The 27542-nt window shown below is 39.8% G+C and overlaps 1 protein-coding gene across 2 annotated transcripts in view; it reads right to left on the reverse strand.

Annotated features, from left to right (window-relative positions):
- Positions 1-27251, reverse strand: part of LOC133803492 (ran-binding protein M homolog) — a 28575-nt gene extending 1324 nt beyond the window's left edge. The window contains exons 1-8 of one of the 2 annotated variants that reach the window (XM_062241558.1): positions 26645-27251; positions 25932-26078; positions 25702-25788; positions 25291-25336; positions 24893-24969; positions 24561-24723; positions 24071-24139; positions 23312-23371 (exon numbers count right to left, since the gene is read on the reverse strand). In XM_062241558.1, coding sequence (XP_062097542.1) covers positions 23312-23371; positions 24071-24139; positions 24561-24723; positions 24893-24969; positions 25291-25336; positions 25702-25788; positions 25932-26078; positions 26645-27012 — 1017 coding nt within the window. In that variant the 5' untranslated portion in view covers positions 27013-27251. The remainder of the gene's footprint in view (positions 1-23311; positions 23372-24070; positions 24140-24560; positions 24724-24892; positions 24970-25290; positions 25337-25701; positions 25789-25931; positions 26079-26644) is intronic. The other variant, XM_062241557.1, reaches the window with a different exon arrangement.
- Positions 27252-27542: the final 291 nt, after the last annotated feature.

The following is a 27542-nucleotide window of genomic DNA, read 5'->3' on the forward strand; positions in this document are numbered from 1 at the left end:
GTTAAAGCATAGCTCAAGTTGGGAGAGATCCAAACCCCTCGAAAGTTTGGAGTTTCATTTTGTACTTTTTCATATTCTTTGAGTCAATAAAGCATTCAGATCATTTTTTAGTCAAGAAATCCCTTTGTTAGGAAGAAAGTCTATCAATTGGTACCAGAGCCAGGCTGCCTTGCAATGGCAAAGTCAGCAAAGGAAAGAATGGATGCCATGGAAGAGGAGCTCAACACCTTTCAGGCAGAGATGAGTGCAGAAATAAAGTCAAGGACACTGTGTGTGGGGAATTCAAGGAGTTACAGCAGTTTGGCAACACATTCCAGTAGCTGTTTCAAAGTCAATTGCAAAAAAAAATCCAAACACAGGAGAAATCAGCCAAGAACTCAGAAGACTCACCCAAGAAAGCAGTGGAAACGACCAAGAACCAACAATCCTCCACCCAAGAGAAGACTCAGGAAGAGATTATACTCAGTGCAGCAGGAGGAAGCACCATGAAGCAGCTGTACCAGCCATTCCAGCATCAATACCGAACAGATTTTAGCCTTAGAAAATTGGAAATGCCAATTTTTGATGGGAACAAACCCAGACAGAAGGATCCTTGGGGCAGAAAAGTATTTCTCGTTGCACAAATACAATAACAAAGAGAAGCTTGAGGCAACGCTAACAAGCATGGAAGGGGAGGTGCTACTGTGGTATCAATGGAGCAACAAGAAACGTCCATTTTTGATGTGGGACGAGTTCAAGATATTGCTGCTGTGACAGTTTCAACCAATCCAAGAAGGAACCCTTGGCCAACAATTTCTGGCCTTGCAACAAGAAGGGACGGTAAAAGATTAATGCAATAAATTTATTGAACTTTTGGCCCCTCTTGAAACAATTTCAGATGAGATTGTCATGGATAAATTCATAAATGGGTAATCTCCCGAGATTAGGAATGAAGTCCGGGTGTGGAAACCTCAAACTGCGGAAAGAGCGATGGAGCTCGCACAACAAGTTGAAAAGAATCGATGGAGCAGTCACAACAAGACTTTCAAGAAAACATTCGGAACCAGCCACTACAGCAGCACACATGAAATATCTCTGATCAAAACCCAAGGGAATAACAACAGCAGCTCCAAAACCTTTGGGACATTCAAGAAAATGACTGAAGCAGAAATTCAATTGAAAAAGGCTAAAGGAATTTGTTTCCGGTGCGATGCGAAATGGTTTAGAGGGCATGAATGCAAGGACAAACAGATCAGTGTATTGCCAATACCAGATGATCCGTCCAAGGAAGAAGGAGAAACAGAGAAAGAACCAGATTATACCCCAGAGGCCCAAGCAACCAAAGTGAATAAAATAGAAGAAATCGTGCTCAATTCTGTGATGGGCCTGATATCTCCAAGGAGACTTCGACGAAGGGGACAGAAAGAAGATCAAGCTGTCATAATCCTCATTGATCCAGGAGCTACACACAATTTTATCGCCCATGACTTAGTACAAAAACTGAAGATACCAATATTGAGGACCAAAGACTATAGGGTATCATTGGGGACAGGTGAAAAAGTCCCTGGAAATGGCATATGCAAAGGAATTTTACTACATGTTCAAGGCGTGGACATCTTGGAGGATTTCTTGCCTCTTAAACTTGGAAATTCAGATGTAATACTAGGTATTCGGTGGCTGGAAACGCTGGGAATGACCCATATTGAATGGAAACAGCAGCTTATGTATTTCTATATGGGTAAACACAAAATAGAGCGGAAGGGTGATCCAACACTACGGTCCTTGGTCTCTTTGAAGTCCATAATGAAGACCATAAAACAAGAAAAACTGGGGTATTTAATTGAACTCAATGAAGTGGATACAAGGCAGAAAGAAGAACCAGCCATACCAGAATTTTTACAAAGCATAATTGCAGATTACAAGGATGTGTACCAGCCACCTCAAGGCTTACCACCATTTCGAGGGCATGAACATTCAATCACACTCGAAGAAGATTCAGTTCCCATTAGTGTGCGACCATATGGGTACCCACACTTCCAGAAGGAAGAAATTGAAAGGCTAATCTCTGAAATGTTGACGGCATGAATAATACAAACCAGCAACAGCCCTTTTTCCAGCCCTGTTCTATTGGTCAAAAAGAAGGATGGGACTAGGAGATTTTGTATAGATTATAGGACCCTAAACAAAGCAACAATTTCTGAAAAATACACCATACCGGTTATAGATGAGTTACTAGATGAGCTACATGGAGCCTCCATCTTTTTTAAGTTGGATCTTAAGGCCCGTTATCATCAAATAAGGGTGATGCCCGAGTATGACCACAAAACAGCTTTCAAAACACATAACAGCCATTACGAATTTCTTGTGATGCCACTCGGCCTCACCAACACCCCCTCTACTTTTCAGTCACTTATGAATGATATTTTTCGTCCTTCCTTAAGAAAATTTGTGGTGGTATTTTTTGATGACATGCTAATCTATAGCACTAACAGTGAAGCTCATAACAACATTTAATCACTGTCTTCGACCTCTTAAGGACACATTCTCTACATATTAATTTTAAAAAGAGTGACTTTGGACAGACTACTTTATCTTACCTTGGGCATATTATTTTTGGTGCAGGAGTAGTCGTTGACCCAAGTAAAGTCGAAGCAATGAAGGCGTGGTCCACACCCAGAAACTTGAAGGAACTTAGGTTGGAGGAAATTTGGTTTTATGGAAGAGTAAGAAGCAGAATGTTGTGTCAAGTTCCAGTGCAGAATCAAAATATAGGGCTATGGCACAGTCTGTGTGAGATAATGTGGATATATCTACTCTTGACTGAAGTAGGTTGTTGGAGAAAATCAAACTATTTTAGAAAGTTTTCTAATTTTAGAATGATTGTTTAAAGCTGTAAAATAGCTGATTTGTTTGTTGATTTTATTTATTTTAGGAAAGTTGTTAAATAGGGTGATTTGACATTAAAGTAGAATATTATTGTATTGTTTTAGGGCAACCTCTTATATGTGTATATATTGTATTATTCACGATATCAGAAAATTTCCCTATTTCTGACTTGGTATCAGAGCCGGCCCTAGTCTCTTTCTCTCATCACGATGTCAGATGCCTCCCATGAGTCCACTACTATCCCACCAACCAAACCTATCAACCTTAACACCCCTGAATCCTCTAAACATGTTTCTGAATCCCATTCTGTTCAGATTACCACTATTCGTCTTAATGGTGATAATTTTTTGCGCTGGTCTCAATCGATTCGAATGTACATGCGAGGACACGGGAAGATGGGCTATTTGACGGGTGAGAAGAAGTCACCTAAGGAGGATGACTCGGCTTATGCTACATGGGATGCAGAAAATTCCATGGTTATGACTTGGTTGGTTAATTCTATGGAGGAGGAGATTAGTTCAAACTATATGTGTTATCCTACTGCTAAGGAATTATGGGATAATGTTCATCAGATGTATTCTGATTTGGATAATCAATCTCAAATTTTTGAGTTGAATCTCAAACTTGGTGACATAAAACAAGGTGAGGACAATGTTACCAAATACTTTACTGTGTTGAAAAGGATTTGGCAAGATCTTGCTCTTTTTGACACATATGAATGGGAATCTGTTAAAGATGGTAAACATCATAAAAAGACAGTTGAGGACAATCAGATTTACAAGTTTTTGGCTGGTCTTAATGTTGAGTTTGTTGAGGTGAGGGGGAGAATCATTGGCCGCCCACCTTTGCCTTCTATTGCTGAAGTCTTCTCGGAGGTCAGAAGAGAAGAAAGTCGAAGGAATGTCATGTTGGGAAAGAAAGTTGTTGGAGCAGCTGTTGAAGGATCAGCTTTAGCTACTACTAATGGAGGAGGCTATAGCAGATCCACCTGGAATAAATCTGATGAAAAGCCACCGGTTTTACTTTCTCTTGCTGTTAATTCTAGTTGGCCTTTATACCAATTAGATGTTAAAAATGATTTTCTTAATGGGGATCTAGAAGAAGAAGTGTTTATGAGTCCTCCACCTAGTTTTGAAAAGGGTGTTGGTTTTGGGAGAGTTTGCAAACTTAAAAAGTCTTTGTATGGGCTTAAGCAGTCTCTTAGAGCCTGGTTTGAGCGCTTTGGTAGAGTGTTGAGGCACCATGGATATACTCAGAGTCAAGCAGATCACACCAGGTTCTATAAACATTCAAAGGAAGGAAAGGTAGCTATCTTAATAGTGTATGTGGATGATATTGTTTTAACTGGAGATGATCATGATGAACTTGATGAGTTGAAAAAGAGACTTGCTCAAGAGTTTGAGATCAAAGACTTAGGTACTTTAAAATACTTTCTTGGAATGGAATTTGCTAGGTCCAAGAAAGGAATCTTTGTTAATCAACGTAATATGTTCTTGATCTGCTTAAAGAGACTGGTATGCTAGAGTGTAAACCTGTTGAAACACCCATTGAACCAAATGCCAAATTGCAACCCACACAAGCTGAGAATGTTAAGGATCGGGAACGTTATCAACATTTAGTAGAGAGACTAATTTATCTATCACACACATGGCCAGATATATCATTCTCAGTGAGTATGGTGAGTCAGTTCATGCATGCACCTAGACCTAAACACTTCGAAGCAATCTACAGAATCTTGAGGTATCTAAAAGGAACACCTGGAAAGGACTCATGTTTAAGTCAAGAGGCCATTTACAAATTGAAGCCTATACATATGCAGATTGGGCTGGGAGTATAGTTGATAGAAGATCTACCTCAGGTTATTGTTCATTCGTTGGAGGTAGCTTAGTCACATGGCGGAGTAAAAAACAGAATGTAGTTGCCAGAAGTAGTGCTGAGACTGAGTTTAGAGTTGTTGCTCATGGTAAGTGTGAGATATTATGGATAAGAAGGTTACTTGAAGAGTTGAAGTTATCTCAAGCATCCCCTATGAAACTTTACTGCGATAACAAGGCTACTATCTCGATTGCACATAATTCAGTTCTGCATGACCGTACAAAGCATGTAGAAGTGGATAAACATTTCATCAAAGAAAAGATCGAGGAAGGCCTGATTTGCATGATTTATGTTCCATCCGAAGAGCAAGTAGCAGACATTTTTACGAAGGGATTATTCAAAAAGCAGTTTGATTTTCTGAGTAGCAAGTTGGCTATGGAAGACATCTTTACACCAGCTTGAGGGGGTGTTGGAGAAAATCAAACTATTTTAGGAAGTTTTCTAATTTTAGAATGATTGTTTAAAGCTGTAAAATAGCTGATTTGTTTGCAGATTTTATTTATTTTAGGAAAGATGTTAAATAGGGTGATTTGACATTAAAGTAGAACATTATTGTATTGTTTTAGGGCAACCTCTTATATGTGTATATATTGTATCATTCACGATAAAATAATATATCAGAAAATTTCCCTATTTCTGACTTAGGTTTAAAAACTTCAGTACCCGCAAAATTGTGGTGCTAAGCTGCCCTTCATATTGCATCTAATCTTGTATTTCACGAGCAAACTAAGCACATCGAAATTGATTGTAATTTTGTCCAAGAGAAAATTATGTGAGGTTTGATTTCTACAAGATATCTAAAGGCTAGAGAACAATTAGGAGACATCTTCAAAAAAGCTTTGAATGGGGTTCGGGTTGATTATCTATGTAACAAGTTGGGCATGATTAATATCTATGCTCCAACTTGGGGGAAGTGTTAGCTGTATATTAATTGTACTAGATACAAGCAACGTTTGCTTAATTTTATTTATAAAATTTATTAATTATTTTTATTAAATTTATATGATTGTCATATAAATTTCAAATAAATAAATAATATTATATATAAAATAATTACATAAACATATTAAAATAAAAATTAAACCAAAACATTATTTATAGTTTTTTTTTTAAAATCCATATAATATAATAACCTATTAGATCGCAAATTACCCTACTAAAGATACAAAACATTCATGATATTATTCAAATTACACCTTAATGATGAAATAATAAACTTATTTATTCTTGATAGAAGATAAATGTTATTTTAATTTCTTATGTAGTTAGAGTCATATTATAAATATACACACAACATATATATATATACAATATTTATAATATTTATTGTTATTCAATATGAATATATATATTTTATATAAGTTGGATCAAATAAAAAAAATGTTTTCTTTTTTAATATAAATGATCATTTTTTTAATAAAAACTAAGATTATGTATTATATATTGCTGTTAGAATTATATTTTATAACATTTGAATTTGAATTTAAATATAATTATTTTATATGTAGTTGTATATTAAATCTTAATATAATAATGGTATTTTATAATATTTGAATTTATATTAATATAATTAATAGATATCTATTTTGAATTAGTTTTAAATGTATATTCCGTTATATGTTTAGAATATTATGTTAAAGTTAACAAAATAAACCTTTAAAATCAAGAATTTTCGTTATCTATACACTTTTTATATAGAAGAGATTTAACTATCTAGCTACCCTAATTCTAGTTTCTCAATTGTATAGTTTCCAAAGATAAATTCCTAGTTTTGTATATATATGTGCATATCTTTTCAATGAAATTCAAGTTGAATATCATTTATTTCATCTCACATAACACTGGGTATTCAAACATAGCTTTGCCACTCATGGAACAGCTTAAAAATGACAACTTCGGCTGGAATTCAAAAGCTGACGCAGCATTTGAGAAACTAAAAGGAGCCATGACCCAAGCACCTGTGCTAGCCATGCCAAAATTCTCCAAACCATTCACCATTGAAACAGATGCTTCGATGTATGGATTAGGAGCAGTCCTACTACAAGACCAACGACCAATAGTCTATTTCAATCACACCTTGGGGATTCAAGCTCGACAAAAGTCAATTTATGAGAAAGAACTGATGGCTTTGGCAGTTCAAAAATGGAGACCATATATATTGGGAGGGCGATTTATAGTCAAAACAGACCAGCAAAGCCTAAAATACCTCTTGGAGCATAGGGTAATTGGACCTAATTATTAGAATTGGATCACCAAAATGCTAGGATATGAGTATGAGATTCAATACTGGACTAGAGCTAGTAATAGAGTAGCTGATGCATTATCCTGAAGAAATGAAATCGTAGAATGCAACAACCTAATGATTCTACAACCTAATCGTAGAATGGCAACACTGGGACCCGCTAAAGACAGAATTAGAAGCAGATTCTCTCATACAAAAGGTGACCGAAGACTTGAAATATGAAGCTCACACCCATGCTGGTTTTTCCCTTGAAAATGATAGGTTGTACTATAAGGGATGTCTAGTAATACCTAGGGTTTCTACATTAATGCCAGCAATTATTTCAGAATTCCATAGCTCGCCCATAGGTGGCCACTCGGGAGAAATGAAGACCTATCAACGAATTAAAGCTAAATTATTTTGGGAGGGCATGAGACAAGACATTTTACAATATGTCAAGAAGTGTAATACTTGCCTGCAGACCAAATATTCAGCCACAACACTAGTTGGTCTATTGCAACCAATAGCAATTCCGAACCAGATTTGGGATGAAATCTCTATGGTCTTTATCGAAGGCTTACCTCGATCAAATGGCTAGACTACTATCCTAGTGGTAGTAGATAAATTGAGCAAATATGCCCACTTTATTACCTTGAAGCATCCATATACAGCAGTAGCCTTAACCTTCATGAGAGAAATTGTAAGGTTACATGGCATTCCCCTTTCTATCATCACAGATCGTGACCGACTCTATTAGCTTATTTTGGAAAGAACTCTTCAAAATGCAAGGCACCACACTCAAGTGAAGCACTGCGTATCACCCAGATACGGACGGTCAAACTGAAGTGGTAAATAGATGCCTTGGAACTTATTTATAGTGATTTTATTGTGAGAACCCAAAAACTTGGCAAAATTGATTGAGTTGGGCTGAATATTGGTATAACACTATCATTCAGCCACTAAATGCACTCCATTCAAAGCAGTTTACGGCAGGGAACCACCTCATTTACTCAGATACGAAGGGATGTCAATGATAGGCCACCTTTGACCTATGTATGCAAGGAAAAGAGGAATGGCAAAAGAGAATGCCTGAGAATAGTGCTAAGACAAGGGGAATTAATAGGTGGTTATGTAGGAAGGGATAGGCTAAGGTATGGTGCAGATTTGTAAATGTGCACCTCCTAATATTAGAATAATAGTCTAGTAGTGTTTGGGAAAAAGGGTGTGGAATAGCTGAGAGAAAATTGTAAAGGGAGAGAATACAAAATCTCGAAAATCCTGTAATTCGCTTATTCAATGAAATCCTACTATTTCTACTCCATTCTTTATGTTCTGTGTTGTTGATTTGGCAGGGTTACTCTATCAATTGGTATTAGAGACTACCGATCCTTGATGGCCAAGAAATGGGAAGCTGTGGTCGAGGCTTTGGATGGTAGGTTCTCAGACTTCCAGCACGAGATCCAGTTGGAGGTAGCGGCACTCACGACTGATATGGGATCCGTGAAAGAAGAGTTGGCACGATTACCTGCGATGGAGAAGGCGCTGCAACTAATCGTGGCCCATCTGCACCAGCCGACTCACAAGAGCGTGGGTGACTCGTCAACCATCAGCGCCGATCAGGCACGGCGAGCGGTTGATGGAGACTCAGCGTCGGGAGCAAAACCAGTGAGTCTGCAAGAGGTCCGCTCATCACCATCTCAACTGATTCCTCCGACTGACCACTCATCTTCGAGTCCCTGGTTCAGCAGAGATTTCCGACCACCGAGAATGGAATTGCCCCTATTTTCAGGAGACAATCCAGAGGGATGGATATACAGGGCCAAACGCTATTTTCTCTTGTCAAAGATGACCGAGACTCGCATGTTAGAGACTGCAATTATTGGGTTAGAAGGGGACACTTTAACGTGGTTTCAGTGGGAAAATCAACGACGGCCGATAACAACCTGGGCAACCTTGAAGATGCTCATCTTAGGTCGATTCCGTGCTCAGCCTGTAGGGTCGTTGTCGAAGGAGTTTTTGTCCGTCAAGCATTATACAACCGTGAAGGACTATAGACTCAAGTGGGAGGCACTTGCATCTCGGGTTCCAGATGCACCTGAGCATATTCTAGAAGCTAATTTTGTGAAGGGTTTGAAAGAAGAAATTAGAAGTGCAATCCATATTCTGAAACCCACGGGTTTGGCTCAAGTTATGGATTTAGCCCAAAGAATTGAGTCACCAAATGTTGGGTGGGTCAAGTTTGGGTAGTCGACCATCTACCAACCGACCCTCTTTGAGCCCAATCACACCATCTCGTCCATCCATCTTTGCTTGGACGCCTAAACCGCCATCACCATTCAGTTCAAGCTCCTCTATAGCCTCGGTCTCGACACCAGCACCAACTCCATCGAAGGCTCCACATACACGGCATATTACTGAGGCTGAATACCAAGACAGAAAAGCACGAGCATGTTTCAAGTGTGAAAAGAAGTGGCATAGGGGCCATGAGTGTTAGCAAAAAACACTACAAATGATTTTAATTATGGATGAGGAGGAAGGCAGCCCACCGATGGAGTCTCCCCCTACAGCCCCGGAGCCTTTAGAGGATATTGCAAGTGAAGAAACATTGGCAACATTATCTCTAAATTCATTGGTCGAAATCACATCAGCCTACACAATGAAGTTGGCGGGTAGAATCAGGCAACAAGCAGTGACTGTTCTCATTGACAGCGGCGCAACGCATAATTTCATCTCCGTTGACATGGTCAAAGCAGCCGATATCCCAATCACAGCCACTTCTTGTTATGGAGTGTTGTTGGGTACAGGGGGCAAGGTACGCACGGATGGGTATTTGTCTTTCAGTGGAGCTCGATTTGGGGACCTTGCGGGTTGTTACAAATTTTCTTCCTTTGGATTTGGGTGGGGCGGATGTCATATTGGGGATCAAATGGTTACAGACTTTGGGGAATATGCAAGTCAATTGGCGAACGATGGTGATGAAATTTGAAGTGGGGGGTTCCTAGATTACACTACAAGGTGATCCGAGTCTTTGTAAGTCCCAAATCTCCCTCAAGGCCATGATACACACAGTGCAGCAAGAAGGGGAGGGATTTTGGGTTGAGTTTGGTGCTTTTGTTGTAGAGGAGGAACCAAACAGTAGCATCGTTCCACCACCCGTCCTCACCATTCTGGAAAAATTTGACGCTGTTTTTGAGATGCCACAAGGGTTGCCACCCATTCGGTCAAAGGAGCATACTATATGCTTTAAGGAAGGCACGAGACCTATTAGTGTCAGGCCATACCACTATGCTTAGGCACAAAAAGATGAAATTGAGAGGTTGATGGCGGAAATGTTACAAGCTGGAATAGTCCAACCTAGCACTAGTCCTTTCTCGAGTCCGGTGCTATTGGTGAAGAAGAAAGATGGGAGCTGGAGGTTTTGTGTAGATTACCGGGCTTTAAATCGAGCTACAGTTGCTGATAAATTTCCCATACTAGTCATAGATGAGTTGCTAGATGAGCTTTTTGGTGCCAAGGTGTTTTCCGAGTTGGATCTCAAATCCAAATATCATCAAATTCGGGTTTGTGCTAGAGATGTGGTGAAGACAGCTTTTCGCACGCATGAAGGACATTACGAGTTCTTGGTCATGCCTTTTGGCTTGACAAACGCCCCCGCCACTTTCCAAGCCTTAATGAACGAGGTATTCCGTGATTTCTTGTGAAAGTTTGTCTTAGTTTTCTTTGAAGATATTTTGGTGTATAGTGCTACCTTCGAAGAACATCAACGCCACTTGGAGATGGTTCTTGAGCGTTTATTGCACCACCAACTTTATGCAAATCGCAAGAAGTGTTTATTTGCTCAAAGTCGTTTGGAGTACTTGGGTCACATTATTTCGGCCGAGGGAGTGGCAGCCGATCCACAGAAGATTGTGGCTATGACTGAATGGCCTATTCCCAAGACTTAGAGGGATTAGCGAGGATTTTTGGGTCTAACCGGATATTATCGGAAGTTTGTAGAAGGGTATGGACAGATTGCAAAGCCTTTGACAGATCAATTGCGAAAAGATGCTTTTGGCTGGTCAGATGAGGCACAAGAGGCTTTTATTCGTTTGAAAGAGGCAATGTGCTCGGTATCGGTTTAAGCACTACCTGATTTTTCTATACCATTTGTATTGGAAGCTGATGCTTCGGGCAGCGGGTTAGGGGCGGTGTTCATGCAAAATCAACAACCCATTGCTTTCTATAGCCAAGTCCTTTCCCCTAGAGCACGCACCAAGTCCATTTATGAGCGGGAATTGATGGCAATCATGCTAGCAATACAGAAATGGCGTCCTTATTTGTGGGTCGCAAGTTTTTAGTCCGCACAAACCAGCGAAGCCTTAAGTACTTGCTGGAACAAAGATTGGTGGCTTCCGAACACCAAAAATGGTTGACTAAACTGCTGGGGTACGACTTTGATATTGTGTATAAGCCCGGATTAGAAAACAAGGCTGCCGACGTGCTGTCTAGGATTCATCAGGATGCATCCTTGATTGCCATCTCCGTTCCCACCCTTCTTTCTATCCCGGATTTACAATCCCATGTCGCAGCAGATCCGAATTTGGCAATATTCATTAGTCCAAGGTTGTTTAAAGTTTCGTGGGCAGTTGGTCATTCCGGCATCTTCACCATTTATTCCACTACTACTTCATGGGTATCACGGTAGCACCATGGGAGGACATTCTGGGGTCTTTAAAACATTTCAGCAGCTGGCTAAAGATCTCTATTGGGCTGGGATGCGAAGGGATGTTCAGAAATGTCTCAGAATGTGCTATTTGTCAACAGAGTAAATATTTGGCTCAGTCACCTGCTGGTTTACTTCAGCCACTGCCCATTCCAGAGCAGATTTGGGAAGACATATCAATGGATTTCATCGAAGGCCTCCCAATATCGAATGGGTTTGATACAATTTTTGTGGTGGTGGACAGACTTACGAAGTATAGTCATTTCATACCTCTTCACCATCCATTCTCAACCACCACCGTTGTTGCGATATTCAATAGAGAGGTAGTCCGGTTACACGGTATTCCCCGTTCTATCGTTTCCGATCGTGACAAGGTGTTTATGAGCATCTTTTGGAAAGAGTTGTTTCGTTTACAAGGAGCACAACTCAAGCATAGTACCGCGTACCATCCACAATCTGATGGGCAAACAGAAGTGGTGAATAGATGCTTGGAAACTTACTTGCGATGCTTTGTGAGCACCAAACCGAAGCAGTGGGTCGAGTGGCTGCCTTGGGCAGAATTTTGGTACAACACATCCTATCATACAGTAGCTGGAATGACTCCATTCTTCGCAGTTTATGGCAAGGACCCTCCTCCAGTGCTTAAATTCGAACCTGGCAGCACTAAGGTCTCAGTCGTGGAAGATACCCTCAAGGCACGAGATGAGGTCTTAGAATTGCTTAAGCTGAACCTCCAACGAGCACAACAAAAAATGAAAATGCAGGCAGATCGGAAGCGTCGGGATGTCCATTTTGAAGTGGTTGACTTAGTTTATGTCAAGTTGCATCCATATCGACAAAGATCTTTGGCTAAACGTCGCAATGAGAAGCTTGCTCCTCGTTACTTCGGACCATTTCCTGTGTTAGCCAGAGTTGGGACAGCAGCATATCGGCTTCAATTACCTCCAGACGCCACCATTCATCCAGTCTTCCATGTGTCTTTGCTTCGGGCTGCCTTGGGATCGCATCAGCAAGCCTCTATACTACCTCCTGAATTGAACGCCGACCTTGATGGACCCTCACTCCTGAGACAGTATTGGATATACGTCCGGGCACTCACAAAACCCCTCCGCAGGCTCTGATTAAGTGGCTTAATCTCCCAGCATTTGAGGCAACTTGGGAAGATTTTACAACTCTACAGCAACAGTTTCCTCACTTTCACCTTGAGGACAAGGTGAATCTTTGGGCAGGAGGTATTGATAGACCACCTTTGACCTATGTATATGCAAGGAAAAGAGGAATGGCAAAAGAGAATGCCAGGTCAGCTGAGAATAGTGCTAAGACAGGGGGGAATTAATAGGTGGTTATGTGGGAAGGGATAAGCTAAGGTATGGTGCAGATTTGTAAATGTGCACCTGCTAATATTAGAATAATAGTCTAGTAGTGTTTGGGAAAAAAGGTGTGGAATAGCTGAGAGAAAATTGTAAAGGGAGAGAATACAGGCTCTCGAAAATCCTGTAATTTGCTTATTCAATGAAATCCTACTATTTTTACTCCATTCTTTCTGTTCTGTGTTGTTGATTTGGCAGGGTTACTCTACTAGTCAACTCCAGTTTCAGAGGTAGACAAATTATTAGAAGATAGAGATGATATCCTAGATGATCTATGAGTCCATATCCAAAGGGCACAGCAGACAATGAAGTTTTATGCAGAAAAGAAGAGACACCGTGAGGAATTTCAGCAAGGCGACTTGGTGTATCTGAAGATCAAACCTTACCATCAGAAAACTTTAGCAAAGCAAAGGAATGAAAAAGTAGCAACAAAGTACTTCGGACCTACAAAATAGAGCAAAAAATAGGAAAGGTGGCCTACAAGCTAGAACTACCACCAACTGCGGCTATTCACCCTGTTTTCCATGTGTCTCATCTTCAGCGAGCAGTAGGACAGACCCATGCCACCCCTAACATCCCACCACAATTAACTGCCGAACTTGAGATGATAGTTGAACCTAAAGCAATCCTCACCATTAGACAAAAACAAGGCAGCAGCTACGGCGAACAAGAAGTCCTTAATAGGCCACCCTTGACTTATGTATACTCGAGGAGGGCAAAGGGGGGAACAGGCAGCCAAGTCAGCATAGGGAATGAGTTGGCCAAGAGTTAGTTATGTGAGGTGTGTTAGTTTGTGGGAGGGTACATTGGAATTAGTTGGTACCTATGAGGATTGGGAACAAGTTAGGGGGAGAGGGGAGTGTAGTAAGGGGTGCAGAATTTGGTAGAATGTAATGGGAGAGAACCAAGCTCTCAAATTCTTGGTTATTCAATACAAACTCTATTGAATTTGTTTTCGTTTATTCTGTTTCAATTGTTCTGTTACAGTTACCAGAATTAGTCTATCAATTGGTATCCGAGACTTCGATCTTCCATGGGCCCAAAGAAGGATCTATAGCTCAAGGTGTTTGATGAAAGATTGGAGAATTTCCAATCTGAATTTCGCACTGAGCTCATGGGAGAGAACCAAGCTTTCGAATTCTTGGTTATTCAATACAAACTCTATTGAATTTGTTTTCGTTTATTCTATCTCAATTGTTCTGTTACAATTACCAGAATTAGTCTATCAATTGGTACCAGAATTAGTCTAACAATTGGTATCTTGAGACTTCGATCTTCCATGGGCCCAAAGAAGGATCTACAGCTCGAGGTGTTTGATGAAAGATTGGAGAATTTCCAATCTGAATTTTGCACTGAGCTCATAGGAATCGGAGCTGATTTTCTAGCACCTTCTGAAGGAGGACTCACTGAAGTCGGAGATGGCGTCGATGGAGAAGAAGATGGATTTCTTGGTGGGGCATTTGACTCAAGGTTTGCCGATTTCGGGTCAGCCGCATGCAGAGATTACTGCAGCAAGCAACGATCATCAACGGAAAGCGGTTGAGGCCGATATCACTTCAACAACAGCACGGACATCGTCGGGGGGTCAATCCTCTCCACCATCTCAGCCTCCAACAGGGATCACATTGTCGTATGTGGAGCAGTGTTTTGGGAGGGATTACAGGCCACCAAGAATGGAGTTACCCTATTTTCTAGTGTTCATCCGAATGGATGGGTATTTAGAGTGGAGCACTATTTTCTTCTCAATCGGTGGACGGAATCTCAAATGCTAGAAGCAGCCTTGATTGGCTAAGAGGGGGATGCGTTGACGTGGTTCCAGTGGGAGAATCAACGCCTGCCTATTACGTCATGGGCAACGCTGAAGAACTTGTTGCTGCTAAGGTTTCGAACGGTTCTGATGGGATCCATGGCAGAGGAGTGGTTGTCCACCTAGGAGTCATCGGTGAAGGAATATCGAGTGAGGTGGGAAGCTTTGGCCTCTCGGGTCCATGGGGTACCCGAGAATATACTGGAAGGAAGTTTCATCAAGGGCCTTAAGGATGACACTAAGGGAGCCCTACACATTCTCCAGCTTGTGGGCCTGGCCCAAATTATGGAAACAACCTAGCGAGTGGAGGGTAATCCTTTGTTAGCAACAGCCCAGACCACAAAAACACCAGGCTCCAAGGCCACGTCCAGCCCATTATCAGTGCCCAAATCATCGTATAACCCTTTTTCAATCAAAGTCGCGACTGCAAACCCCCCAGTGACACCATCGTCAACGGTACACACAGTACCAGCCACCGGGAAGGCCACGACGGCCACCAACTAGCCACCCATGAAGAGATTGTCAGAGGCAGAATATCAGGACAAGAAGGCTAGAGGGGTATGTTTCAAATGCGACAAGAAATTCCACCGAGGGCACCAATGTGAGCAAAAATTTCTGCAAGTAATGATGATGTTGGATGAAGACGAGCCCCATGGCAATTTTGAATCTCCTCCACTAACACCAGATTCCTCAAATGAGAGCATTGCCCAGGAAACACTTGCGACGTTATCTTTGAACTCTTTGGTCGGTATATTATCGGCTCACACACTGAAATTGGCAGGGAAGATGGTGAACAACCAGTAATGATACTCATTGATAGTGGGGCAACCCACAATTTTATTTCAATGATATAGTGATTGCGGTGCAGCTGCCAATTAATGCTACAACGTGCTACGGGGTATTGTTGGGCACCAGTGGGAAAGTTCGAACGGAGGGAATTTGTGCTTAAGTGGAACTTAATTTGGGAGCTCTACGAGTGGTAACTGATTTTCTACCACTAGAATTAGGGGGAGCAGATGTGATTTTGGGGATTAAATGGTTGGAAACTCTGGGCAACATGCAAGTGAATTGGACAACTATGATAATGAAGTTTGAGATGGGAGGCACTTGGGTGACTTTGCAAGGTGACCCAAGCAAGTGCAAGACTCATAATTCTCTAAAGGCAATGCTAAGAACAGTACAACAAGAGGGACAGGGCTATTGGGTGCAATTAGGAGCTTTGTCCTTGGAAGAAGAGGAAATCGGGTCTCCAACCAAAGGTGATGACATGCCTGAGGGGTTCTCTCGATTGTTGCAGGAGAATCAATCTGTCTTTGAAATGCCACCCGGACTACCACCACCGAGAGACTGAGAGCACACCATTACACTTAGAGAGGGGGCTGGCCCTATTTCAGTAAGGCCTAGTCGCTACGCGCAAGTGCAAAAAGATGAGATTGAGCGATTGATGACAGAAATGTTAAGAGCTGGGATAGTTAAATCGAGCACAAGTCTGTTTTCTAGCCCAGTCTTGTTGGTTAAAAAGAAAGACGAAAGTTGGCAGTTCTGCGTCGACTACCAAGCTTTAATTAGGGAAACGGTGGCTGAAAAATTCCCTATACCCGTCATCGATGAGTTGTTGGATGAGTTGCATGGAGCCAAAAAAATTTCCAAGTTAATTTAAAGTCGAGGTATCATCATATTAGAGTGGCTACCAAAGACAACATTCCAAACTAATGAGGGACACTGAGTTCCTTGTCATGCCCTTTGGCCTTACAAATGCCCCCACAACGTTTCAACCTCTCATGAATGAGGTATTCCGTGATTACTTGCGCAAGTTCGTTTTGGTATTTTTTTTATGATATTTTGGTGTACAGTTCACCACATCGACAGCAGATAGAGATCACTTGGGGTTGGTGTTGGCAATACTTCAACAACATATGTAGTATGCCAACCACAAAAAATGTCTGTTTGCACAACTGTGTTTGGAGTATTTGGGCCACATAATCTTAGCCAAGGGTGTCTCGACGGATCCGAGTAAGTTGGCAGTAATGAAGGAATGGCCAGTGCCCAAGTCGTTAAGAGAATTTTGGGCCTCACAGACTATCCACAAGTTTGTGAAGGGATACAATGCAATTGCAAGACCGTTAACAGACCAGCTGCGTAAGGATGCCTTTGGGTGGAATACCGAAGCTCAAGTAGCATTTGAACAACTCAAGAAGGCCATGTGTTCCGTTCCAATATTGGCTTTTACCAGATTTTTCAACTCCATTTGTGGTAGAAGTGGATGCTTTGGGGTCGGGTTTGGGTGCTGTCCTTATGCAACAACATCCAATTGCTTTTTTCAACCAAGTTCTATCATCTTGAGCCCGTACGAAGTCCGTTTACGAAAGGGAATTGGTGGCCATTGTTTTGGCAGTCCAAAAATGGCACCCTTATTTGTCGGGAAGGAGGTTTCTAGTGCGTACGGACCAAAGAAGTTTAAAGTATCTGTTGGAGTAGAGGTTAGTGCCTACTGAGTATCAAAAATGGCTGACCAAATTGTTGGGATATGAGTTTGAGATCCAATATCGACCGGGTTTGGAGAATAGGGCTGCTGATGTCTTATCGCGCATGCACCAAGAGGCTGCTTTGGCCATTATTTCGGCACCTAAAGTGTGGTCAATTCCAAACCTTGTGGCTCATGTGGCTGGGGGACCCCAATTAATCAAGAATAATTAAAGAAATGAAGCTAGGGAAAGCAAACAAAGGGTACACTTACAACCATAATTGCCTTAAGTTCAATGGCCGCTTAGTTTTGCCTTCTTCTCCGCCATTAATACCAATGCTGCTGAAGGAGTACCACACCAGTAATGTAGGACAGTCGGGGGTCTTTAAAGAAATTCAAAGGCTAGCTGCAGACTTGTATTGGCAGGGAATGAGAAGGGATGTCCAAAAATGTGGCTGAATGTGCAGTGCAGCATAAATATTTGGCACAATCACCTGCGAGACTTTTGCAGCCACTGCCTATTCCAAAGATGGTTTGGGAGGATATCTCGATGGATTTTCGAGTGGCTACCATAATAGAATGGGTTTGACTCAATTTTTGTCATGGTAGATCGCTTGACTAAATATGCTCATTTTGTACCCCTTCGCCATCCCTTTTCAGCAACCACAGTGACAGAGATATTTGTTCGAGAGACAATCAAGTTGCAGGAATTGCCTCATTTGATTGTCTTCGATCGGGACAAGATTTTTCTTAACTTGTTTTGTAAGGAGTTATTTTGGTTGCAAGGCACAGCCTTGAAGCATAGCACCACATAACACCCCCAGTCGGATGGGCAAACGGAGGTCGTGAATCGCCATCTTGAAACATATCTTCGTTGTTTTGTAAGTTCCAAACCAAGTCAGTGGGTGAAATGGCTCCCTTGGGCTGAATACTGGTACAACACATCATATCATTCCTCCACTGGCATGACACCATTTCAGGCAGTGTATCGCAGGGCAATGTTTAAAAAAACAGTTTTGAGGCGCGCCTCAGTGTGAGGCGGAAAAAAAACGCAACAAGGCGTGCACCTTGTTAGCATAGGTGAGGCGTGCGCCTCACTACACTGAGGTGCTGAGTTGAGGAGGGTGAGGCGGAATTGGCTAAGGCGTGCGCCTCAGGGGGTAATGGGCTGCTTTATGCCAAAAAGACCCAAATAAAAATCTGCTATAAATAAGCCCAAAAAACACTAATTAAAACTTATCTCAAATAGGCCCAAACCCAATAAAACTTATTTTAAATAGGCCCAAACCCAATAATAAAACTTAAAACTTATATTTTAATAAGCCCAATAACTTAAAACAAATAAAACTACAAAGACAAACCCTAACAGCTCACTCTCACTCAGCCTCTCTTCTCCCTCATATTCTACCTCCTTTGTTCATCTCCTCTGCCCAGAAATTTGCTGAAGCTATCGAAGCAGAGAAAGAAAAAAAAAAACGAAACCTCCTCCTGTCTTCCTCCCTATTTCTCTACATAGCTGCTAGTGCTGAAGCTTCTTTCCATAGTAAACTACGAGTGTTAAGGTAAATATTATTTATTTTTATAGTAGAATCCATTTTTAGTTGTTAGATAGATTCAGTGTGTTTATTTTGGTTATCTCTTTGTTTTGTGTAGATAGTAGAATGGTTAGAAGCTCAAAAATAAGTTGTGTTGAAGGAGCTAGTGGTAGTGGTGGGACTCGTTCAAATAAGAAATATCCAGCTTGGAAGCATGGCATTGACGTTGATACTCCTGGAAGTTATAAATATCTTGAGTGTGTAGATTGCAAAAAAGTTATTAAGGGTGGTGTTACGAGGTTGAAAGATCACCTTGCTCAAACTCGGAAAGATGTTGCACCACGTTCGAAGGTCCCCGAAGAAGTGAGGAATGAATTTGTGGAGTACTTGAAAAAAAAACTTTGGAGAAACATGCGAGTCAAATTAAATTTGAAGAGTTGGTTGAGTTGGGTTCTTATTTTTCACAAAATGCTCCCATTCCTAGTAGAGGTATAAGAGGGCCAATAGATAGGTTTATGATGAATGTAGGTGGTGATAATGGTGATAAGACAGCCGCTGAACCAACTCAAATAACTCCAAAAAATGCAAAAGAAATGCGCAATAAAGTTTGTATGGACATTGGGAGGTGTTTCTTTAAGAATGCTTTGCCTTTCCATTTAGCTAAGAGTCCTTCGTTTATCAATATGTGTCGTTCAATTGGCAATTATGGTAGGGGATTGAAACCTCCTAGTATGTATGAGCTTAGGACATAGATATTGAAGGAGGAGCTAAAGACTACCGATGCTATAGTTGAGGATGTTAAGAGACATGGCCACAAACGGGAGTTTCAATTATGTATGATGGATGGTCAGACATTAGAAATCGAAGTATAATTAACATATTGGTCAATAATCCTAGTGGTACCGTGTTTTATAAAAGTGTTGATGCCTCTTCATTTATCAAAGATGCAAAAAGGTTGTTTAAAATGTTGGATGATGTTATTGAAGAAATTGGAGAGCATCTTGTTATTCAAGTAGTTACTGATAATGCAAGTGCCTACAAAACGGCGGGTACATTATTAATGGAGAAAAGAAAGCATCTATATTGGACTCCATGTGCTGCACATTGTCTTGATTTGATGCTTGAAAAAATTGGAGAGTTGCCACAACTTAAGAATGCCTTACTGAAAGCAAAAAAATTGAGCAAGTTTATTCACAATCATCAATGGGTCCTAAGCTTGATGCGAAAATTTGCCAAAAGAGATTTTAAGACCTACTGCCACAAGATTTGCAACCGCATTTCTTACATTGCAAAGCATTTATCAAGTGAAGCAACCTTTAGAGGCTATGTTTACTTCTGAAGAGTGGACAAGTTGTGCTTGGGCATCTAAACCAGAAGGAAAAGAAGCAAGGAAAATAGTTTTGAAGGACAAACATTTTTGGCCAAGTGTGGTTTATGCCATTAAGACCACAAAACCTTTGGTTGAAGTGCTGAGGTTAGTTGACGCTGATAAAGAACCAGCTATGGGTTATCTCTATAATGCCATGGATTCAGCAAAATAAAAAATAGCACAAAATTTGGGTGGGGAAGAAAAAGATTACAAGGAGATATGGGAAATAATAGATGAGAAATGGGAACTACAGTCGCATCGACATTTACATGCCGCTGCATACTTTTTGAATCCTTCTTGTCATTATGCACCAGGATTTTCCAACCATCCCGAGATCAAGTTGGGTTTGTTCCATTGTATGGACAAACTTATACCGAACCCCGAAGACAGAGAGAAAGCTGACCTTCAATGTAGCACTTTTCACAACAAGGAAGGGTTCTTTGGATTCACCCAAGCTAAACAGACATTTGAAAAACGATCACCAAGTAAAGGTCTAAATTTATTTCTAATACTGTTAGAAAATTTGTAGTATGCATACTAAAGTAATTGTTCTTTTAATGTTCAATTTTAGTGGAATGGTGGACTCAATTTGGAGATGGCACTCCAGAGTTACAAAAATTTGCCATCAAAGTATTGGGTCTAACTTGCTCAGCATCGGGATGTGAGCGGAATTGGAGTACTTTCAATCAAGTTCATGCAAAAAGAAATCAACTGACTACCTTAAGAATGCATTCTTTGGTATATATAATGTTCAACAAAAGGTTGAAAGATAGACATATGAAGTTGACATCTCTATCAAAAGAAGACGATGCTTCATTGATTAATGAGTTGCCATCTAATGATGAATGGGTCGTTGATGAAAATGAAAATGCTGAAGAAATGCAAAGGCCAAATGATGAGGATCTTGGAGTTAATGTTGAAGGATTGGAATTGACTTATAACAAAACAATACAAGTGCTCCACAATCTAGTTCAAGAGCGAGTTCGTAAACTCTAATTCTTGTTTTAATTTAGATTGTGATACTGTGTTAATCAATTATTGACTAGTTTGTAATTAATTTTTCTTAGGAAAACAAAAGACTGTTGTAGACTTGGATGAAGATGGATGGGAGAATATTGATGGCGACAATGAGCGTGATGATGATGATGAGGATGATGAGAGGATTTTACAATATAATGATTTGTCAAGCAATGATGAATTGGAATATGATTTCTAAATCATCGTCCCATTAAAAGTTTGTTCTAGGATAGTAGAATCTAGGATTCTAGTTCTAGAAACAAAAGTTAACTTTACTTTAGAAATTTAAATAATTTATGAGATATTTATGTTTGAGTTTTATGATACATTTTATGGTATGTTCGAGTTTTATGATACATTTTATATGTTTGAGTTTTATGATACATTTTATGGTATGTTTGAGTTTTAAGACATTTCTTATTCTATGTTTGAGTTTTATAAGTCACATTGATCTTACTTTATGTCTTCAGATGTTATAAAAATATTTTTTTAATTAAATATTTGAGGCGCACGCCTCAATGCGCCTTGAGGCGTACGCCTCGCCTCACAAAAACAAAACGCCTTGAGGCGTAAAAGCGTTATTTTAAACATTGCCACAGGGAACCTCCTCTAGTCCGCTTTGAGGTCTCCAGTACCACTGTGTCGACAGTAGAGCAAACCCTACAAGCTCGGGATGACGTTCTTGACTTGTTGAAGATGAACCTTCATCGAGCCCAACAAAAGATGAAGGCTAAAGCAGATCGGAAATGGCGAGATATGCAATTTTCAGTGGGCGATTTGGTTTATGTGAAGCTACAACCTTATAGGCAGAAATCAGTGGCTAAGCGTAAGAATGAGAAGCTAGCTCCACGATTTTTTGGGCCATTTCTAGTGGTAGCTCGAGTGGGTTCAGCAGCATATAAGCTATAGTTACCTCCAGATTCTCGCATACATCTGGTGTTTCGTGTCTCTATCCTTAGAGTTGCTCTTGGTCCCCACCAAGCTGCAACAACACTACTGAAAGATCTTCTGCAAAGTTGGAATGGCAACTAGAACCAGAAACAGTGTTAGACATCAGGCCAGGAACTCACAAGCACTCATCAAATGGGCTCATCTGCCAGATTTCGAAGCAACATGGGAGGATTTTAATGTGATCCAGCAACAATTCCCTCACTTCCACCTTGAGGACAAGGTGAAATTTTGGGCAGGGGTTATTGAAAGGCCTGACTTATGTATACTCGAGGAGGGCAAAAGGGGGAGCAGGCAGCCAGGTCAGCATAGGGAATGAGCTAGTCAAGAGTTAGTTATGTGAGGTGTGTTAGTTTGTGGGAGGGTACAGGGGAATTAGTTGGCACCTATGAGGATTGGGAATGAGTTAGGGGAGAGGGGAGTGTAGCAAGGGGTGCAGAATTTGGTATAATGTAATGGGAGAGAACCAAGCTCTCGAATTCTTGGTTATTCAATACAAACTCTACTGAATTTGTTTCCATTTATTTTATGTCTCAATTGTTCTGTTATAGTTACCAGAATTAGTCTATCAATCCTCATTAAATGGAAGATTCTACCAGATTTTGAAGCAACTTGGGATGACATTCAAGCCATTACGCAGCAATTTCCTGAGTTCCACCTCAAAGACAAAGTGTAAGCTTGGAAGGGAGGAAATGATAATACTAAAATACACCTATTTTAGGAGGATTAAATTGTATCTTGGTCAGCCCTTACTAATCCTAGTCAGATTGTACTAATGAGATCTATATAAAGGTGGCCTAGTGAGGAGGGAGGGGTAGTTGTGTATTTTGTTAAATTGGGAGAGCATAGCTCTAGTTGGGAGAGATCCAAACCTCTCGAAAGTTTGGTGTTTCATTTTGTACTTTTTCATATTCTTTGAATCAATAAAGCATTCAGATCATTTTTTAGTCAAGAAATCCCTTTGTTAGGAAGAAAGTCCTATCAGCTTCGTCAACAGTAATGGCAACAGGAAATAAGAATTCAAGAGTTGCATTGATACACCTTTTTCTAGTTTTGTTGCAAAAATATAAGGATAAAAGTACTTGACTTTCTGTAACAGTAAATTCAAGGTATTTAAGACTACAGAATAAAATCATACTCGAACTAATTCAATGAACTTCTGACAATGAAGCAGAAAGCAAGTTGCTGATTTATCATCCTACAGAAAGCAAAAGTGATCGTCATAATTAACAAATACTTCTGATAAGGTTAATAATAACATAATATCATGAAATAAAGAGTGACGAATCAAAATTTAGAAACAAATATGTGTGTGTCACAATCAGATCAAGGATTAGAAAATGTGAGATTTAACTGTGAATCCAACATGAAAGTGTAATGACAACTGCAAAACAAGGAACTTCACTCAATAATCCATTAGAATTACTGCAAAGATGCCATGCACGATCACCATGTAAGGAATGATAAGATCACTATAATCTAATCAGATCAAAGAGTAAAAAATCAAATTTTTTATTATGTTTCTCTCTGCAGAAAAAGAGTATACATATAACCCTGATGCATAACATAGTTCCACATGGGCGTAGCTCAATTTCTTGGGTGGGCAATAAATGAAAGTAGTGCAAAATTCAAGTCCTAGTAAATAAATCTCATTGGAAAAGAAAAATACACCGTGTGAGTATATTTTAAGCAGAATATATCTCGTTGGAAAAGAAAAATGCATCGTGTGAGTATATTTTAAGCAGAATATGTCTCGTTGGAAAAGAAAAATGCATCGTGTGAGTATGTTTTAAGCAGAACTACATGAGCTGGAAATATGGAAATGATACAAGACGTAAGTTTCTTTTTGTACCGAGAGCTCAATATTACAGTGGAAGAACAAAAATAAAAAGTCCACCTGAACAATCTGGGGATACCATTCACGAAGATTTCCAAGTGCAGCATCAATATCTCCATTCCTAATTAGCTTCATTCAAACAAGCACATCCAAACAATATTATACTAGAAACGAATATATATTTACGAAGAAAAAAAAAACAGCAACATGGAAGGTATATTAAAGAATAGTGATCAAATCCAAGCATACATGTACTTGAAGATGATCATTGGAAAAGTGCTTGTGCATCCAATAAAGTCAAACATTTATGGTAAGGACTAACTCCCAGGCAAACACACACACAAGAACAACAAAAAATTGGCAAGTTGAAAGGTGTTAATACTTAATAGTATGCTATGCACGAAAAACCAGGGCAATGGACATAAGAATGTACATAACCAGTGCAAAAATATGCAATAAAGTCAATAGAGCTTGATTATTATGACTTCAAAACAATTCAATCATAAGCAGTTGTAAGAAATTTGACAAATTTCCTTAAGTAGTTACATACTTGTCGAAGAATCTTTCTCTGACCCAGTGCATATACTATATCTTGCTCATCAAACCCATTTTCTTGAGCTAAGTATATTGGAGGAACAGTACTTTTAGTAGCCATGTCAAATGAATGGAGTGTGTCTTCATAACCATAATATTGCAAATATGAGCGCACAAGTCTGGTTTGCAAAATGCAAATATCAAACTTAGTACTGACATGTTGTTAAAAAGAGGACATCATGGAAGAGCTTCACTTCAACAGTGAAGTCCTAAGATATTGTAAACACAAAAACCAAAAACTTGACATACTGATTAGTTGATAGTCAAAAAAGCTAAGTGTAAACTTACCCATGACTAACATTTGTTGGTAAAGACATTTTATCAACCGTCATTTGTAGCTTCATCCTCTCTTGTACTTCAAACTCCTAATCAGGTGGTACAGCCATCATCAAATCAAAAGGAAAACATGGTTTACAAACTTAAGAGCAATCTACTATCACAAATAGTGTATTTTGTTTCAATTTGCAGTCCATCATGACTCTGAACTTGATTACAAAGAAGAAGTAAACAACAAGAAAATCTGTCTACTCCGTGAACACAACTATAGAAAAATTGCCATTTACTCAAGATATTCTCTCATTTAGTAACATGGAGTTCTTTTAGGGACCACTCTTCAGTTGTGTACATCATGTCATAGGGAAAGCTTATATAGAAATAGAAAACAGAGGAAAGAAAGCATTTCTTGCCTTAAGATTAAAAGCAAAAGGTTTCTGCCCAAAGTTAACCTGCACTCTGCAGATGAAACACATATTTAAGAAAATCATCCCCGTTTGCACTAGCAATATAATTACGATCAGTGTGAATAATGTGGTAATAATGCATCAGGACAATATGAGTATTAAAAACAAGAACCATCAAGCCAACCACAATTACAACACATTGATGATCAAGCAGGTAAAACTTACTTTCAACCCAAAACCAGAATCATAGAAAAGAAGTTGCCATGAATTATTCCATAATAAAAAAAGCCCAAGTAGAATTTGTAATTCACATACAAATGCTAAAACTTATTTTCAAAACTTGGATTAAATAACAACCAGCTACTTTTCAAGCCAAAAGAAGCTTAATTATTTGAAAAAGGATAAGCACAAACGTACTCTTCATTTTGACTATGAACAGCAATGGTAGGAAACAATGGACCCTTCACTTCCTTGAAAGCTGTCCCTACGACCGCCCCATTTTTACTGGCATCAACAAGAAAGAGAAGTACAGAATTTTAAAGCAAAGAACAGAGCATACAACAAACAATAGAGTAAATGCATCCAAAATCAAATTCAACAAATAAATCTCTTCAAGAATAAATGAACTAAGAAATCAACTAACTTACGTAAAAAAGTATTCCTGTGAAGCATAGTTGATACCACCCCCAACTATATCACCAGAAGTGTATCTCGGTCCAAACTCATCACTCTTGCCTGGCCCACGATAAAGATTTCCATCATCCCCGTGATAACCACAGCTGTTTGCCTCCCATCTAGGTATAAATACGTTCATAAAAAAAAATGAAATATAACCAATATATACAAGGAACTGTCTACTAAAAGAAAGATGCGCCTCATGAACACAGAGGGCTGAAGTCAAATTCTGTAGTTTGCATTTTCTATTCGATTTTCCTAACTTAGCAATCTATTTGCTCCATCAGCTTTGCTGTTAATTTTGAAATTTAGTCCAAATAACTAAAAACAATTGACCAAATACATAAAGAAACTGCATAGTTTTGTTGTATAAAAATTAGGTTAAACATGTCTCTTATCTCTCAAGCAATGAAACAAACGTAAATAGAATTCATTACACACAGACCCAGAAACAAATAATTTAAATTAACTAAACAAAAAGATTGCAATAATCAGTCCATTGATCTCAACCAAACCAAGAACTTTGCATTAGTAGTTCTGTCGTTGAACATGGATAACCCAATGTATAAAGTATCAAAAGCACACTTTTTCTCACTTCACTTTCCCGGCAGTCAACGAGAACCTAAGCGAAATTAATAAACAAAACGTTCAACCAAAACCGAAACAAAAGAAATACGATTCTAACCCTGGCTGTCTCCGCATTTTGAAGTTCTCGCTAGTGAAACCAATGGCGATTTGACCCTTAGTCCCGGCATCCTTGACAAAAATCTCGAAATAGTAAACAAGCCGTTTCACCGGAGCCGGTCTATTACCCTGAACGACACCGACATCGTGGCCGTGAAGATTTACGTTAGTGTACTTCACGGAAAGCTTATCGGGAGAGACCACAAGGAATCCACCGGAGCTGTTAATGGTGTTGAGCTCGGTAGGCGCCTCTTCGTCCTCATCCATGTCGCATGGACCTCGAGTCAAGCTTAGTCGAGAGCGATCGAGAAAGTACCGAGCGAGATCTTCACCATTCCTGGCGTTGATGTCGTTGGTCGCTGTAGTCATCGCCTTCAGTCCCAAACCCTAACCAATTAAAAATATCAGCTATCTGCAGTTTGGGAATCGAAACCAGACCTGAAATTTCTCTCTCAGCTGAAAAGCTTGGAAATTGCTTGAAGACAAAGACACAACCAGAGCAAAGGCCGAGAAATCCCGCTTTTTTTTCACTATTATTGTCGATGAAATCTACAAGACTTGATTTCTTTAGGGAAATTTTACCCTGAATGTTCTATAACATACATACTTTTTTAAAGTGCCAACATAATTTAGTCTCCTAAACATATGCCATATTTAAATATTTGCACAAAAACACCCCCAGTTAAACATTGTCTTTCGGGCCAAACTCTCTCATTTCTCTCTCAGTCTTTCCTCTCAACCGACCCCTCACATTCTCACCGTCTATCTCAGGTGAAGCTCTCTCTCTCCTCACAACCGTCGTCGCCACCTTCTTTTCTATCGACGGCCACGGTAAGGTAGTTGTGGTTTTTAAAAAAAAATTTGAATCGTAATATATAAAATCAATGAAATGGGTTTGA

The sequence above is a fragment of the Humulus lupulus genome, chromosome X (assembly GCF_963169125.1).
Source record: "Humulus lupulus chromosome X, drHumLupu1.1, whole genome shotgun sequence".
NCBI classification, from domain to species: Eukaryota; Viridiplantae; Streptophyta; class Magnoliopsida; order Rosales; family Cannabaceae; genus Humulus; species Humulus lupulus.